At 38.8% G+C, this 18,662-nt stretch overlaps 2 protein-coding genes across 11 annotated transcripts in view; both read left to right on the top strand.

The window, feature by feature from the left end:
- Positions 1 to 11,153, top strand: part of il1rapl2 (interleukin 1 receptor accessory protein-like 2) — a 395,718-nt gene extending 384,565 nt beyond the window's left edge. For 8 of the 10 annotated variants that reach the window (XM_020595451.1, XM_020595453.1, XM_020595449.1 and 5 more), the window contains 9 exons: positions 1,236 to 1,296; positions 2,319 to 2,428; positions 6,848 to 6,993; positions 7,191 to 7,268; positions 7,356 to 7,472; positions 8,717 to 8,839; positions 9,002 to 9,241; positions 9,380 to 9,410; positions 9,680 to 11,153. In XM_020595451.1, coding sequence (XP_020451107.1) covers positions 1,236 to 1,296; positions 2,319 to 2,428; positions 6,848 to 6,993; positions 7,191 to 7,268; positions 7,356 to 7,472; positions 8,717 to 8,839; positions 9,002 to 9,241; positions 9,380 to 9,410; positions 9,680 to 9,768 — 995 coding nt within the window. In that variant the 3' untranslated portion in view covers positions 9,769 to 11,153. Of the gene's footprint in view, positions 1 to 1,235; positions 1,297 to 2,318; positions 2,429 to 6,847; positions 6,994 to 7,190; positions 7,269 to 7,355; positions 7,473 to 8,716; positions 8,840 to 9,001; positions 9,242 to 9,379; positions 9,447 to 9,679 lie in introns of all 10 variants that reach the window. The other 2 variants (XM_020595456.1, XM_020595450.1) reach the window with 2 other exon arrangements.
- A 4,664-nt stretch (positions 11,154 to 15,817) lies between these two features.
- LOC109957550 (beta-1,3-galactosyltransferase 1-like) overlaps positions 15,818 to 18,662 on the top strand; it is a 12,991-nt gene continuing 10,146 nt past the window's right edge. Inside the window, exon 1 of the mRNA XM_020595513.1 lies at positions 15,818 to 15,923. Within this exon, the coding sequence (XP_020451169.1) occupies positions 15,898 to 15,923 (26 nt within the window). The 5' untranslated portion in view covers positions 15,818 to 15,897. The remainder of the gene's footprint in view (positions 15,924 to 18,662) is intronic.

Here is an 18,662-nt window from a genome sequence, read left to right as displayed (position 1 = left end):
TCTGAGGTGGCCCTGTTGGGCCGGTAGGCATACTGCAGGGGGTCCAGGGTGTCCGGTATACTGCTCTGAATGCGGGCCAGCACCACTCTCTCAAAACACTTCATAATGATTGGGGTGAGTGCCACTGGCCTGTAGTCGTTCAGGCAGGTGACCGGGCTCTTCTTGGGAAGGAGGACGATGGTTGTGGTCTTAAAGCAGGTGGGAACGATGCTCTGGCTGAGGGAGAGGTTGAAGATGGTGGTGAGAACATCAGCCTCCTCAACCATATGTCTTCTTCTTCTTCTGTTCCCATTAGGGGTCGCCACAGCGAATCATCTGTTTCCACCTAACTCTATCCTCGGCATCCTCTACTCTCACACCAATTAACTTCATGTCCTTTTTTAGCACACTCCTCAACCATATGTATGGCTTGACTGGTAAAAGTCATGGAATGGCAAGCTAACACTTAGATTGAGTGCACAATGATGAGTATACGGTATGTGATTTTGAGAGTTAAATCAAACATGATCAAAAATACACTGAAGTCAAAGAAAACAGCTACAGAAAAAACACAGACAAGTGAATGAATATTTATTTTTTCCCAGTTGAGTTGGGTGATTTTATTTTTATAACAGTTGACAGGATAATGAGGAGCTCTGTTTGTACACGTGTAAAAATTACAAGGCAATAAAAGTAAATAAGTTAAAGCTATGTAAAGAAAAAAGAAAGAAAGAAAATCACAAGAAAGTAAGTTTGTAGTATTGATTGAAAATATTGATTTTTCCAGGCTCTAGCACCCCAGGATAATTTGCTGATTTTCTTTAGTCTCACCATGTCCAGATGTAGTAATCATGAAGTTTCCTCATTCAGGAAGTGGGAAAATTGTTAAGAGCTGCTTACAGAAAGACTAATGTGTATCCTGTGTAGATGTGACAGTTTAAACTCAGTAAAGAATAATCACTACATTTGAGAAAAAGTGCATTTTCACATATACAGTTGCAACAAAAATAAAACCAATTTTGTGTCTTGACCAAACCAGATCAGTGACTTCACATTGCTCTATTAGGAGGTCTAACTATAAATTGGATTTAAAGATCGGCAAATTCTCAAAGTTATTTCTGAATGTAAAAACAACCAGTGATGTGATGCAAAAGCCTAAAATTAAAGACTGAGTTATTTTCACAGAATGACTATTGTGACAATCATCTGCCCCGTGCTTATGTTTTCTCACTCCATTGTTGTCTCTGTTTTCACAGATCATAAGGAGTATGATGCCTATCTGTCCTACACTAAAGTAGACCTGGACTCTTTGGGCAGGTCAGAAATCTCAGTGTTACCTAAACTAAATTGTTGTTTTTTACTTTTTTGTTCTAACAACAGTGGCTTTCAAACTCACAACTGCAGCGCCACAGTGCAAGAGGACTTGCCCAACTTGATCATGCATGGTGGATGAGTAGCAGTCAGCACTTGATGCTCTTTGCATAACCAATTCTCGGTCATTGAGGAAATGTTTTTCATTCCGGGTTGTCCTCTCCCCACACTGACATGGTCACCAAGTGATATTTTGGGACCTCATAATTTACAAAATAAGCACTGAATGTAAAGACCTTGACCTTTGAGGTTTGAACATCAAAATCTAGCCAGTTCATCCTTTAGTCTAAGTGGATATTTGTGCTAAATTTGAAAAAATTCCCTCAAGGCATTTTTGAGCTAGTACATGCACAAGAATGGGCCGATGGGCAGACAAGCCAAAAACATAGTGTCTCCAACTACAGCTATTGCTTTCATGAAGGCATAAAAGACAGCAGGCCCCTGAGAGGAAGCATGCTGCTGGAGGGCTGACTCTCATAACCTGCTGTTTTTAGGCTTTTCCAACCCTGTGGTTCATTTGTTTCACCGCTCTGCAGGAATCACTTATGAGTAACCAGGTTTTACTGTATATTTCATACAGACATTAGCCTATAATACAGTATGATTCACACCATTATAATTCATTGTGATATTCATATTGCTGGAGTATTGCTGGATAATTTTTACCAAATGTGCATCATTGTCCTCTACACGAGGCCCGTTGAATGTATTATGTGCCCTTTATGATTTTTTTTTTTTTGCCCCTGTTCCTCAGAGGGCCTGAGTCTGCCACTGATCAGAAGCACTGTAAGTGGCAGATTGTCATGGAAGGGGGTAGAATAGCGAGAGACACCATTTCCTCTCCCATTTTCACTTGATTTACAATGTGTAAAATCTTAGTTAAAGCACCTTTAAATAAGCTGCTCACTTAACAGCTGGTTGTGCAGTTTTTAAATTTAGAGCCATATTTATTATTCCTCCCCTGGCAGGACGAGCAGCGACGAGGAAACGTTCGCTTTGGAGATCCTGCCGGATGTTTTGGAGAAACATTATGGATACAAGCTGTTTATACCAGACAGAGATCTAATACCCAGCAACAGTAAGTATTGACCTATGTATCTATCTACTTTATTTGCTTCCTAGCACATACACATATCCTGTCTCCCTCTATGGCCTCTGTAGGTCCCCAAACCTAGAATTCATCACTCTGTCAGAATAAATAAGAATATGTATCTCCATCATAACTCACTTAGAAACAGACAAACACACACACACTCACATCCTTACGCCCATCACTTACAAGGTCTGCACATAGACTTACATTCATTTCCAGGAGACTTACCCTAACCTTAACTAGAACCACTACTTGCCCAACCTTAACCCTTAGCCTAACCTTAACCAAAGCTAACATTTGCTCTAACCTGTCATTTTTATAAAATTCAATGAATTAGTTGTGGAGCCCAGCCTCCATTCCCCACAAATGACCTGCAATTCAGTGTACTTCTGGTGTTCCATCCCCACAGAAGTATATACAGTATAAACAAGGCCACACACACACACACACACACACAGGCAATTTAGTCATTGTACAGGAGGGTGTTCATATACACAGCAAAGGATAAATGACAGCCAGCAGCACGGGCTCCAGCATAGAGTGGCATTCCCAGAAAATGTGTCTTAATGACAAGTATTCCTCTATTTGTGGTTCTGATGGAAATGTCTTGACAGCTATTGCATAGATTGGCATAAAATTAGGTATTTGGTACATTATGTCCCCCTCAGAATGAATGGCTGTGATTCCAATGTATTAGTCAAGGGGCTCAGCCTCCAGTCCCCAGAAGTGACTTCTGGTGCCCGTAAAGCAGTGTTCCATCCCGAAAACGTATATATAAACAATGCCACACAGACTCACACACACACACACACACATATCGTTGTTAGGCTCATCTGTGGCCATGCTAGCTGCCGGACAGTTTAGATTAGAATCTAGTGGGGTTCATCTGTTTCAGATGTTCATCACACAAACACACTCTCACATTTAAAATTTGCCCAAACACAGAGGCACATTTTTGTGTGTGCATTAAATATGTACATACAGTCTATATCCACACCTGAACCCCCTTCCTAGTGTATTTTACAATACAGCAGATCATTAAAGCTGCAATAATCTATATTTCTGTAATAACAAGGGATCACATGACTATATACAATTATCACCTAACTTTGCGGTTCTTCTCAGCATTTTGTTAGCTAATTTCTGGCTTGTAGATACAACACAGTGAAAATGCCACATCCCTGTATGTTTTCAAAAATTATGAGACACAACTATGGAAACACAGTAAAGCCTAACCTAAGCTAATAAATCTAGATTCAGATGATCTGGAGTGCAGCAGTGGCACAGATTGTTTCTAATCATCAGCATCTGAGATACAGTATAAACAGCTAATGTTGATTTTCATCTGAACTTTACAGATACCAGCATTTGTTGATATGGACAAAGCAGTCTGCATTTACTCTGATAGTCCTTTATTATTTATTAGGTAAGGTCACTAAGTACTTCACTATGCCTGCTCAATGCTTTAAAAGCATAGCGGTCCCTGGTTAAATCAGCTGAACTATCAAACTAATGCAAGAAATAAAATACTGAGCCATTGTATTAACATTTTGTTACCAAAATCACATTTCACTGTGTCCTGGAAACCATCTAAAAAAGAATGTAGTTACTGTATTAAAATAACTATAATGTGGGTGGAAAGTAAGCAATTCATTTGTGAGTTCTGCATTATTTAACACCTTCTCCTAAATTGCATGCATACATTTACCGGAATATGGATCATAATGAATCTGCATGCTCTACACAGTCTGTCCTTAGTCAGAACTATGCCACCACATTCTAAACACCACATCCTCTTTGTGGCCTGAAAACACGCTAAAAATAAGCACACACCGTGTGTATCTATACACAGAACTTTGTCAAAGCTGCACCTGGCTAAAGGCTACACAGAGTAAAAGCAGCCTGAGTGAATGAATCAGAGAGAGAGGTGCCTTTTCCCTGCTTGCTGATGTCACTGACAGAGCAACACATCAGTGCAGCCTAAAATACACAATTACTCACTCCATTAGCTCTCTAAAATGAACAAGAGAGCGAGAAATAAATAACAACAACAACAGAAAGAGGTGGGCATGGGGTCACTGCTTTATGCTTTTCCATTAATCGATTTACATAATCCTCCAAATGAGAGGATGGGAAAAGGAGGTGGAGGGTGAGAGAGAGTAGGGGAGGTTAAGTGTGAGGAGAGACGCCAGAAGAGGAAAAGCAAACCAGACAAGGGAAAAAAGGGAACTGAGTTTTGGGACGTTTTATGCTATTTGTGCTTCTCAAATTGAGCATGAAATTGCAATGTGTTGTTGGAAAGTCTCTGTCATTAATTTAGTTAGCAATTGAAGAGATGGTGAAGGAAAGAGACAGCCAGAGGGAGGGAATAGGTTGTTCTCCCAGCACACAGTTTTCAGACATCTTCAATAACTAAGAATTTGAGAAATAATGAGCAATTTCAGTGACACGTTGCAAAAACCACTGAAACTGTAACAAACAAATAATTGGAACTAGGACCTTTCTGAAAGATCCATTTACACTGAGCTGAGCAACAGCACCGCTGTGAGGATGAGCAGAAGCATTTGAATTGGCAGTGGACTCGTATACAGTAGCTCCACCTCAAAGCCACTCGCCTGTCACGTCTCATCACCTGTCCGTTCCCCTCCTCAAGCTCACATCTTAGTTATAAGTAAAAGCTGAAGGTGGTGTATCAGCAATAGTCTGATCCCCATTTAAGAGCTGATTTCACTGTGCTGTGTCAGAGCTAAAAGTGTTGCACAAGCATTTCTGTCACTCTTTTATATACTCCTGTCAGTCATTCCAGTCATGTATGAACAAAATGACTGGAAGGAAAGAATGCAGTCTCCCAGAAGAGGGCAGATAAAACAGCAGGTTTGCCTCACATACTGTAGTGTTAAATTAAATTTCCCATGCTTCTTTTTTTGCTTTAAATAAAAAGCTCCATATCACATATTTACTTGTCATTTTGGATGTAGATTTAGTTTTTTTTTATGTATATATGTATTTTTATTAGATATATTTATTGCTTTTAGTGCATTTTCCTACATTTTGTAAAGTGGTCTTACAGAAGGTTATAAAGGACTTTTTGGACTCAACAAATGTTGCAGTAAATACTGATAATTATTCTAATGTTTTCAGACATAGAGTCTGTTTCTTTTATCAAACTGAAAGGAAAGATTGATACACATCTGTGTGTTAAAGCTACAGAGCTAAAGTCTAGATGTGTTTTGGCTAGCCTAGGGTAAAAGCTGGAGGCAGGAGGAGCCAGCTAATGTGGCTCTGCCCAAAGTTTTAAAATATTTAACCAGCAGCAGCACTTCTGCTCTCTGATTTACATGATGTAGCAAACTTGGCAACTTTGGACCACAGACTGTATGTAAAGATGAATGACGTGATAGTTCCCAGAAGTGACACCACCATGAGTTGATCGCCCCCCAGTGCTGGTACCAGTATAGGTCATAAGCCCAGCCCCCACTAAGTTAGCAGAGGGAACATGAGGCAAACTAAAAACTCAAAAGAACAAATCAAATAAAAATTTTCCCAAAGATGATTTTTTTCATTTTAGATAGATATCATGCTGACATTTATACAAGTGATCCTTTTTTCAGATGTTTTTTTTTTTAGGAAGTTATTTGATGCTATGAAAAGGGGTGTATTTCTGATGAAATAATGAGCAATTTCAGTGACACGTTGCAAAAACCACTGAAACTGACCACTTTGACCACTTTGACTGGCAGCCTGATACCATGGCTTCCTATCTGGTCGCTATTGCACAGAATTCGGTTGCAAAATGGATCACAAAAGCAAAATAGCCACCCCCATGCTCAGGATATTTTGGCTTCATTTTTGCATAGTGGCAGAAAGTGGAGACCTGTTTGTTTTGCATACATTCGATAGTTTATGCTAAACAGGGCTAACCACATTGTGAATCCAGCTCCATGCTTAACACACATACATGAAGAAGATATTTATCTTTTCATCTTAAGCAAGTATGCATATTGTCATAAATGTTCAGTGATAACAGTGATAATATCAACAGAAGCTAATGTTATGTTTCTTTATATGGCAACCCTGTTTTATCTTGCCCAGTATTTTTACAGCAATTTAGAAAAACATACAAAACTGTGTCATTCAAATCTAATCATTTATGTATTTTTCTTTTAAAATTAGTTTAAGTAACAATGACAAAAGTAGAGAAAATTGCATTACTGACAATAATGAGAACCATCACTTTTCCATAAATTCAGGTTGGAGGCTTAGGGTTATTTTGTAATATTTGTATCTAACCAATAAATTACAAGGTACCAACTATATTTTGTTCTTCCCTACCTTCTGAATGACACCCATTTCTAATTTTCTTCTTACTTCTTGTCCCTTTCACTTCGTCTCCCTCTCTCCTAGCCTACATTGAGGACTTGGCTCGTAGCGTGGAGCAGAGCAGACGTCTGATCATCGTTTTGACTCCAGAGTTTGTCGCCAAAAGAGGCTGGAGCATCTTCCAGATAGAGACACGCCTCCACTCTATGCTGGTTACCGGGGAGATTAAGGTATGAATCAAAGTAAACAGGAAATCAAGGTAAATGGTAGACAGATGTGGGTCAGCAGCTTTTCTTGCTTGATAAAAGTATTACATGTTCAAGGAAGCTGTGAAGTACTTTGCACAATAAGAAGAATTGCTCTACTTTGAAATTGTCATATTTCTTCCTTCTCAAACACCTCTGCTTCTGTATTTCTATGTGCAAAGGTGATCATGATAGAGTGTGCAGACCTGAAGAATGTCATCAACTACCAAGAGGTGGAGGCACTTAAACATACGATCAAGGTATAAAGAGAAAGTAGGGGATCTGAAGGGAGACACCAGCAGACTAAAGCAGTTAGATAAAAAAAATCTTTTCCAATCTGTCCTCAGCTTTTATCCATCATCAAGTGGCGGGGCCCTAAGAGCAATGAGCTGTCATCTAAGTTTTGGAAACAGGTGGTCTACGAGATGCCTGCTAAACGCAGAGAGACATTATCCAGACGCCAGGTAACTAATGTCACACCGGCAAAGTTTCTATGAGCACAACCACAAATTGTACGCTAGCTACTAAAAGAATTACTATAGTATGAAAATGCAAGGGCAAATTTTATTCATTAAACTATAAAACTGTGGCCATATAACATACATGCCAGACAGTACATAGTGTACAGTTACAGGTGACAAGGCAGCCAACTTTATCTCCATTGCGTGACAAGGAAAAAATTTAGTCTGCACATTTACTTATACCCAAGAAACAGGGGCTTTTGAAAGGCTTGCTAAACATAGGTAATGCATTAAAACTGGAGTCACAGTGGGGGGAAATGTGTGCATGTTTACCATGTGTTAATGCATCAGGTGGTGTATGTCCTGATTAAAAGAGATGTTCTCCTGCCGCTGTGTGAAGCAGCACATAGCATCTTAATGTGTGCCTTCACTACTGATGTCCCAGATCTGGGACGATGACAATGTGAGTATTTTTACTCACTGCAAAAGTATTTGGGGTGTTCATATAATGCACTGGAGGGGTTTTTTTCTGCTTAAAACCACCCATTATGTGATTTCTAACAGTGAAAGAATTACAACTGAACCATGTTAATATGGTTTATGTACAGATAAACTTTGGAACATCAAAGTTTAGTTCATCTGAAAGCAGCACTATTCACATTTATATAGTACAAAAACCCCACATAAAACAGCTTTAAATTTCAGGGCCTTGTGAGTTCAAAGTAATACACATTATTTGTGCTTCAATATATGGCACAATGAAGCCAATGAACACGCTTCCTAACTTCTTGAAAAATTGCACAAGAATGCTGAAGGATTCTGTTGATCCATCATGCTTAGCAACATACAGTGAAGGGCAGCCAGGTGTGTTTTCACTAGCAAAACCTCCAGTGTTATAGATGTCATGTTATGGTCTGCATAATTTCCTGTGGCTTTTGATTATTTGTCCTAGTTTACATCGATAATCTACAGGTTTGGCCTAAATGGGCCAAACACATAAATGCCAAAAATGTACCCAGAGAAAAATGCAAGCTATGGCTGTGATATCACCCTTTTATATTTTTTAAACCACTAGCTTTAGTCACTAAAACTGGGATTAGGGTTACAGTAATATTGTTATCTGATGTATTTCAGTACTTTTCCTATCAGTATATTATATCACAATTGTGACTAAATTCTTCTTGACTGCTCAAATGTGGAAAAATCTGCACAATGATAACTTTGTAGTGGTGTTTCTGTGGTAACAGGTGATGGACTCTGGTGAACAGGGGCTCTTTGGTGACCTACAGACCACTGTCTCCACCATTGCCATGACGACCACCTCTGCCTCCCTGGCCCCCCCTAATGAAAATCGCCATGGACACCATCAGGTCTGCTGTTTTACTTCAGATTAATGTTGCTGCTTATACTGTAGGTTTGGTCTTTCTGAAACCGGTGGTGTCATATTGTAATGACAGGCCCCAGAGGTGTATTTTTAATAATACCTTCTCTGGTAAAGGTTAATAGAAAGCATCTTTTTTTTTTTACCACAGGTTGCTTTGGCGACAGAGATCCCCGACTACAACCAGATGACCTTGCCGCTGGGAGGTGGTCACACAGCTACCGCAGCCCAAATGAGGCATTTCTGTCGCAGTTATGAGTTCCAGCTACCCCTGCCGCCTTCATCTTTGTCACCTCCCCTCCGACCTCCTTCCACCATGCAGTTCTCCAGTCTGGGCCCCGGGGGCCGCCACGTCTATTGCAACATCCCTATGACCCTGCTGAATGGACAGGTGGGCGAAAGGACAATGCCCCTTAGAGTATATTTGTTTCTAGCATCCAACATCTCCATAATGTATCCTTTTTGTGTTTTCTGTGTGCATGTATTCAGAGGTTAAATACATTAAAATAAAACCCTCTTTTCTCCCCAGGGGTTCAGAGCAGTTCACTGGGGAACAAGAGGTCTGTTTGAATAAAAGGAAATATAGAAAGAAAATGGTATCTTCATATTAATCCAGCCACAAATATTTATTTATTCTAACAGACTGGGAAATATTTGTATATTTGTCATATACAGTAGCAGTGTGGTTGTCATACAAGAGGTGCACTATTGGCATGCAGTAGTTCTCTTTAAAATGTATAAGGTAGCACCTTTTTTTTTTTTTTTTGGCTTGTATGTTGTGGTGTGTGGGATGTTGCTGCTAATCACTGTTGTGCTGTGTGTTTCCCAGGTATCTCAGAGCAGTACGCTTGGGAAGAAACCAGAACTCCACCTGAACAGCACCTTCGTACCACTCACCAGCAGAGAACTAAGCTCTGACATCTGGTAGAAAGACTTCTCAGCTGGTACTGGATTGCAGGCCAGTTTACAGACTGCTTTTTCACTAAATTGGACATGGAGTAGATTGGTTGGTTGACTGGTTTTCATTGGATTTTTGAAATGTGTACAGAACTGATGTGAGGAGAGACTGGTTGTGGACTACTTGCTGACTTAGTCTGGGCCTTTTCATCCCACACTTTGAACAAAAGACTTAAAAGACAAATTAAAATTCACACTGGTTGGGTGTACTAGCAGCAGACAGATGCCTTTGGATTGCTTTTGGAAGTGTCAACTGGTTTCAGACTGACATAAACTGGTATGTAAGATGTGTAGCCGTGAGCAATGGAAATGAATGCTATCATACAACATGAATGGTCATATGAACCTGACTTATGCAGAGAGTTTATAGACATGTATGGACATGTGGATATAATGAACTGCTATCCACAGATAACAGAACATACTGTTTGTTGGACAAGCTACCACGTTGGACCTTGGAGCACAAAAAATGCAAAAATCTTGTTATCACAGTATGCTCACACACCAGCTCTGAAAACCAGTTAATTTGTCAGTTACTTAACTACTCTGAAATGTCAGTCTACTGACAAACAAGAAGTGAATGCCACTCAAACTTCTAGATGAGTTACCTGAATATTGATCTACCTGTTGACTTGGTGGCTTGTCAGTAAACGTGGCAGACTTCAAACAATGGTTTTGGAAAACCAGTCCACCTTAAAACAACAAGTCAACCTCTTAAAATGCCACTCCTAGCTGGCTAGCTACTGTAGCTAGCTAGCTGGCTACCTGGTTTGGCTCTTGGACATAAAAGAAATTAATTAGTTAGCTAGAGTCACTGGAAGCTAGCTAGTTGTTTAAATTAAACTAGTGGACTAAATAACATTTCTTCTTGAGCTAAGAAGGTGAAAGCCAGCCAGCTCAACACCTTGTAACCCAGTAAACAGCAACTAGTCAACCCATCAAGAGGCAATCTGGCCAAGAGATGAGCGTCGACTTTTACCACTAAGCTAAACATATAAAAGACTTGGCTTTTTCTATTTGCATGACCACCTGTTTAGATAAAAATAAAAAATATTAAAATAAACATAGATAAGAGTAAATGGCACAATCATTTCTCACAGCCTCTTGAATATAGAGGACAATAAATATCTAATATTTGATACAGCATATTTGTTTTCTGTCCGGTCATGAAGTAATGATAAGAACTGATAAACAAAAACATTTTTATTATTTATTTTGTTTTGTTGTATTTAAGATTTTTATCCTTTTAGAAGCTTGGTGAGAATTTCTACCAGACTTTGTTTTTAATGTTTGTTTGCTACAGTAATCTCTGTACAGCTTCCATAGCATATGCATAGATGTGAGTAATTTGTCAATGGATGGATGGATGTTTCTCATGGCAGTACAACCCTGCTAATGGACGGATGTTTTGGACCCATCAAACTGGAATTGACACCACTACCAGTCAGCCAAAGGGCACTTCACTGCATAAAAAGCCGAATTTGGAGCCGAAACAGACCACATTCTTCTTTGTGAGCTTTAAGGAACCAAGATTATTACCATAATATTTAAGCAAAGTGAATAATGTTTTGAATTTACACAAAGGTACTGTCATTGTTTTATTAGAACCAATGAATTCTGGATATCTGAGATTGTTTGATACAATAATTACTTATTTGAGTGGTTATATCGATGGCAATATACTATATAGTGGTTGTCTTTTGATTTCTGCTCATTTCTTTGACTATTCTTTGGATATATTGGTTGAAATAATTTAACTGAGGAAATAAAATTCTGAGTTGTTTTATACATTTTGTATAACTGTTGTCTGACAAATCCAGCTGTCAGTTCTTTTACTTCTTCCTTACTTCTTCCTTGTCTGTATTCATTTACATTTTTTTGTTCAACTACATTTTCTGCAAGCTTTTTTTTTCTTCCAACTGTCATTTTTCTCATCTTCCTCTGCTCACTTCCTCCTCTTCAACCATGATTTGTATTTTCTAGTAAGACTAAAACCAGTTTCACACTCTGCTGGGTTAAACTGAGCTTGAATAGGATTTGAGCAATGTTGAGCCAGGAACCAAGACATTTTACAGTTGAGGCATTAGGGGGAACAAGCTTGCAATAAGTAAAATCAGCACCCATTAGTTACTACATCATTATTCTCTCACAGTGGACAGAAAATCTCATCAAAAGAGCCCCGCATACAATTCAGGAGATGACTGTTTTCTTATTGCTAATTTCAGTATTACATTCAGTGCCAGATTATTATAGTACAAATTTAGATGGCAGCCTAAACCATTTTGATTGTTTATTCAATGTGCACAGAAAGTGTTAATGCAAAATTCTGCAAAATCTTAATTGCATCATTGTCATTAATTGAGCCAAAATGTTGCCGAATTTTTTGGCAGGGTAAATGTTATTTTTCTGAAATATTAAAATTGTTTTTAAGTGGACTTAATTTATTGTAAACCATAAAAAGTTGTGGTCTTACATAGCACCAGAGGAGGTTTCATGGCACCAAAAGTGGTGAGGCGAAATTTGAGCTATCCATTAGCGTTATCAGCCATGTAATTGGAACATTCTCCACATATGGCCTGTTTGATTTTTATTTTAAATCTGCCTCCTATCTTTCATCCACAGACATTTTCTCTCATTTCTTCACCCATTTGACCCATTGCCCTTTTCTTTTTCTGTTGCACTCCTGTTTTCTTTCTTTTCCTACCATTCACTCCCAAACCACAATGACATTTGCTCAAAAAATAGTTTTTCCTTACTTGAATGTTACTATGTACAGCAGATGGTCATATCTCACACAGGCTGGTCGTCCCCTAACTGTAGGCTTGGTGGTCTGAACCCCAGATTCTCCTATGCTACCTGGTGATATCACCTGTGTTTGAATGTGTGAGTATTTGTGTGTGCAAACTGGCGAATGGGAAATACTGTGAAGCACTTTGAGTGCACTCAAATACGTAGAAAAGGGCTATGTAAGTATAATTTTTCTATGAACACAATTGTAAGGTGTGATGGCAAGACTGAGAATCGTCAAGACTTGTTTCTACAGTTCATATGTTTTCTAGAAGTGTTGGGCCAAAAATGTGAAAAGTGGTGTGTCAAATGAAAAACTCCCAAGCCTTTTGTCCCACAAACTACAGAGGCTAAAAGTCCCCATAACATGCTAATTTCCTGCCATTTAGTGTTTAATCCTCTAGATTAGTGTTGCACCCATCATAATTTCAAATAGGTGGTAATTATCTCAGAAAAGTACAACCTGAGAGCCTCCTCCTGAAAACGAGAGGATAGTTCGTGAACGTGCACAGCTCCTGCTGCCAATATTGTGTCAAAATCTGTTTCCCCATCGAGATGGTTTCCCTAACCTGAATCCTAACATTATCCTAACCAAAACCACTGAGGGGGGTGCTACATGAAACCATGTTTTGAAAAGATCACATCTTGATGGGGGAACACTTTTCGACACAAGATCAGTCAGGAAGCCATGACAACAATATACAAAAACCATTGACAAATAGGCTACATTTCTACCTGACACATTTGCACCAGAATATGAAAGTGGACAGCAGGATGAACTGCAATTAATTTGAATTTCTTCTCCACAGATAGGTAAACAATGGTACATGTACTGATGAAAAGAGATGTGTAAGGCGTTAAATCCTTAGAAAAAAAATCTCACAAGTGAGAGTTTCTGAGGCTTGTGATAAACTGAGTTGCTTCTGCATAGAAGTACTAGAACATACATACACCTCATTTTTTGAGGAACTGTGTACTGCGTAGCCTGCCTCATAACACCCTTTATCACACTTAAAAAGTTACATGATAATTTAGCATCTTTCCAGTAAATTAAAAGCATTAAGGCAACAGACTCAATCAGCAAACCATGCACTGTATGTTGCAAAAACATTTCCACCAGTGGAAAAATTGTGTTTCTGCTTTGACTGCTTACCTCTGAACATAGAATTTATGGAGATGAAACCTGTCATTACCACAGTTCAAAACTTTACAGCAGCAGGTATGACACATTTGATGAAATAGTGAACATTTCCACATACTTTAGTAAAATCTACTTGTGGCTGATAGATTTCTTTTCTGCTGAATTTTTAAAGCAATTAGCAGTTTCAGTACTACACACAATAGCAATCATACAGGTTGGAATCATCACTTGATCAGACAGAATCAATTTAGGCAATCTGGTGTCTGTAAAATACCTAGTGAGCACTCAGAGTATCCCACAGTGTATATTTTCAACAGACAAAAAATACACTGTACAATAATAAAAAGAGTGTGCCACTGCTGTACTTTGTGCTGTACTCCCCTCAGACAATATTTTACACACTGTGCAAGTAAACGCTGCACAAAGGTAATGTTGCACTTTTGCAATTAAAAATAACATATGGGAGGTTTTGTTTATAGCGAAACACAGACAGAATAAGAAAATGATACAAAGAAATAGTGGTTTTGCATTGTGGTTGCTCATATGTCTGCGTACTCTTACACCTGGGTTCATGTCCTGAAACTGCATTTGCTATTGAGTAGACTGTGTCTAGAAGTGGGTGTTTATGGGAGCCTCATGCTTTCTTTCAGTTGTGGCTGTAGAGATGTAACAATATGGAGTCAAAAGCCAAGACGCATTCGGCTGTATAGCCGTCCTTTTCTTTCATGCTGTTATAGCTGATGATGGGACTGCTTGACTTATCTACAGTATAAATGGATCACACTGTCTTTTCGGGCTGTTTCAGATACATAAGGAAATACTGGTACAAAGTTGGCTGGGAACCTGAAAATAAAAGACAGGCTCCATCAACGTGCTTCTGATTCTTGCCACCTTGAAAAACAGTGGAGGAAAATATTGTGGTTTCAGACTCACTTTTGTCTTTTCCCAGTACTAAACCAAAGTTACCAGCTTGTCACAATCTTAACCAAATGCTGCCTAAACAAAACGGTAACAAGAGTTTAAAGCAATGCTAGCAGCTGTGTAAGGCTGTACTTAAGCACAGCAGTGCTTTGAGCTCACATCAGCATGCTAAACTTAGTAATAGGCTGATAAGCAAATACACAGTAAGTGTGCTGGCGTTCTAACAGAGATATGCTGGCTGGGAACAAAAGATGATACAATCACATAAAAAGCACCTGATACACTGAAGATAGCATCAAAGCTAGATTGCTTTGTTTAAGGTAGGCGTCACATGCTTTAGATAGTTGGCCATCCAGTAAGTAACTACTCATCAGCTACAAATGACTGAAGTTGGGTGTGCAGAATTAATATGAATTTTTAAGGCTATTACTTATTTCTGTTTATTATGAGGTAATATAAGAAGGCTCCCTGTTTTTCATTTGCTCCTGCTTGCTGTGGTGGTCTGCTGCTGCTTCTGTTTACACAAATCGACACTTCCTTTATTTGTTTTTTTAACCAATAAAAGTCCTCTGCCTGTTCAGAGACCCTTCTCCTTGTTGGAATGCTTTTGCTCTGAAACATCTACTAGAAATGTCTAATTTCCTTCAGGTATGAAACACTGGTGTGCTGATTAAATTAAACTTGACACTACAGGCACTAGTAATGCTGTGTTTTTATCCTTGATGAACTTCATTTAACTATTAGATCTTTAGTTGAGAATTTTTGGTAGCTATATGAAATAAAATTCAATGAATGGCCTTTTGAAGCATTTGTAAATCTACAATATGAAAGCATGCTAACTTATTTTGCCTGTAGTAACAGTGAGAAATAGCTAATTTTGCAAAAGAGTTTCAAAAGCAGAGAGAGAACAAGTCTTGTCATAGTTTCTGGAAAAGGCAGTGGTGTTGCAATAACGACCTAGAGTAATTCAGAATGCATGTTGACTCATGTTAACTACGGTCCCTTTTAGAACACATTCAGCCTTTAGTGTAAAACATCCATACATATACTGTAGACTGGCAGGTGTGGTCATGTTTTTTCCACAGTGTCTGCTCAGAAGCAGGCCTGTTGTGCTTCTCACGCTACCACAAACCACAATGCAGACAGTTGCACAGCTACTTTACATCCTTATTTTGTCTTGCTGTCTGTCTAATAGCCTTCTGTAGCTGAAAAGGCTTTCAAACATTCTCTGGCTTTTGAAAATGCAGGAGAGCTCTGTTTCTAAATGGTAAGTCTGGATTTTAATTCAGTTTTTTTCCAATTTTAAATGAAGAGTAGAGACTACCGCAGAGACAAAGGCATGGTTCTTAAATGTGAAAGCTTTTATAACAGATCTTGTCTGGATGGATCAGTCAGTTATTGTAATAGACACTGCACTCTTCACTAACACTGCAGTAAATGTAGGAGTAAATAGAGTAGCAGCGTATACACATATCATTTATGACTGTATGGCTATAATGTGTCATCGAGCATTCAACTAGGAAAATACATATCATTTTGGAGCTGTGTATGCAATAATACCTATGTTTTTCCTGGTTTCCACTGCAGAGAGGAGCACACCAGTAATACTGATGAATTCTTTTAGCTAATTTCCAGACAGTAAAATATCTGAATTGATGAAATGCAAACTGTGGAAATCAGAGGGAGCTTTGTCTTTATAAAATTAGTTTTTTTCAGTTTCTTCTTCTATGCTGAATTTGTACAATTATTTGACATTAATATATTACTACCGCAGATAAATGCTTCAGAATTTCTACTAAACACAGTATATGTCATAAAACCACCTAAGAGATCCCCGGTTGTACAGTCACTAAAACCTAAGGTTTTGCTAAGCTATAGTTGTGCAGTAGTGCAGCTGAACACACGAGAGCTCTCAGATAACAAAAACTGTTTTGTATGAGTTTCTTTTCCTCTGCTGAATCTGTGCAATTATTTTTCATTAAGATATTATTAACACAGTTGCTGAATTGTTGTTCTTTCATTTCTTATTGCTGTCTTAAGTGTTTATGACTATGTGCAGGCACAGTGTGAAAGAAAATGGAACTTTCATGTGCATGGCATCTGTGTGCAAATGCATGGACTTTTTTATGTTTTCAGCTGAATTGATCTAATATATTGATATTTCTACTGATAAAATTATTCCACCTTAATGTTATTTATATTCTCCGGAGGGCAGGGGCTGAAATGGCACTCCATAGTAAAAAAAAAAAAAAAAACATTGTTTCCATCATTAATAGGAGTATATTTACAGTCAGACTTATAGAGTGCTGTAGGAATGACGTACAGGCCAAACCAGATGTTAGCATCACCCTGGTTCCCTCGACAACAAGCCAATGAGATTTTACCATAGTCTTTGGATTATTGCACAAAATAAACTCTGTGACAAACAACAGTTTATAACACTTAAATGGTTTCTTCAGCAAGATAATCTTTACAAGTCCACACCATTTTTAGAATTTTTGAAACCCAAATATGATCACTAGAAGTAAAAGCTATTGTTAGGCTACAAACAAATTAGACTACGGTCCAATGACTTCAATGTCACCACCACGGTTTCCAACTTGTAATTTGATTTCTAATGCTTTTCACGTCTACAAAATCCCTTCCTCTTACTGTTAGCTGATCTAGATAGTCATGACAGCTGGGTCAGATCATTAGAATTAGTTTGCAAGTGCTCAAGTATAAATACAATGAGGTTGTAAAGATAGACTAGTGAGTAGATTAGCCATGTTAAATTATGTTGTTTAATATCCCACACAGCGTCTTTAGTCTCATTTAGCCACTTGATAGCAGAAACTATTTTAAAGACACATAAAAGCATAAAAATCTTTAGTGGGGTATTTATGTATTTTATGTCACAGAACAAAATCATATTGACTCTGGGACGAGGAAACAGGAAGTGTATAGTCGGCTGCTGTCAGAAGAGTCAGATTAGATTTCATGTCTTTTTTAACAACTCACTTCCCTGCACATGGCCAGTCAGTGTCAGTTGAGTTTTGATGAATATTTATGGAGAAGCTTCTGACCGTGCTAACTAGAAGGAACTTGCTGTAACAAAGCAGCGCTTCAGGGAACTGTGCAATTTGGTCACCACACAATTTACATTATTCTTGTATGCATGTGGCTCACATTTCAGTTAAATCTGGACATGCATATCAGTTTAAAACCTCAGTGGTGTTCACACATTAAGTCGGACACATGCCATTTACAAACATGAATGTGAACCATTATAGAGAATCAAGGCCTGTAATGTAAACATAGACTTTGTTACATGGTGGAGATGTCCCAACATGCCTGAGTCAAAGAGAAATGTTTTGAATAGACAAACTAAATGCAGCAGTCCCACATGATGTAAATCACTAATTTACCTGTAAACCATTTTATAGTATTGTGATGACTATGCCAGCCAGCGGGAGGGTTAGTGACAGCGGCAAGCATTATGCGAATGTGTAAATAGTTAGCGTAATATTGTGGGATAATCCTGAGTCATTGTGTTTTACGGTTCTTGTTATTGTTGTATTTTGAGGGGTTAAAAATGACTGTTGGGTTCATGCTGCGTGTGTTGGGTTGCATCGAGCATTCGGTGCTCGAACCTGTTGACTGCTGTTCGATTGGAAGTGTTTCGCTGTATTATGCGAGAACAGTGAATTACGCCACTGAAGAGCATTTCAGGGTGAGGGTGCACACTGTGCCAGTGACATAAGGGGAAGCTGTGATCCTCGAGGGATTGTTAAAGCTGTGCGGTGCACGGAGCCCGGTCGTAACAGTGTTAGTTTTACGTAGGTGCTAGCAGCCCGCTAGCTAGTTAGCTGCACAGTTAGGATTCGCTCCTCTCCTCCGCGCCGGAGGTCACTACAATTGGTGTCAGAAGTGGGATTTAACGTCGTTCAGTCGAACGCCACTATGGAGAGGAGCCTAGCTGAGATAGAGAGAGAGGTTTTTGAGAATACTCGCCACCTTGAGCGCT

The sequence above is a fragment of the Monopterus albus genome, unplaced genomic scaffold (genome assembly GCF_001952655.1).
Source record: "Monopterus albus unplaced genomic scaffold, M_albus_1.0 scaffold27.1, whole genome shotgun sequence".
Taxonomy (NCBI): Eukaryota; Metazoa; Chordata; class Actinopteri; order Synbranchiformes; family Synbranchidae; genus Monopterus; species Monopterus albus.
Note: the sequence above shows the minus strand (reverse complement) of the source record. Positions and strands in the feature narration are given on the sequence as shown.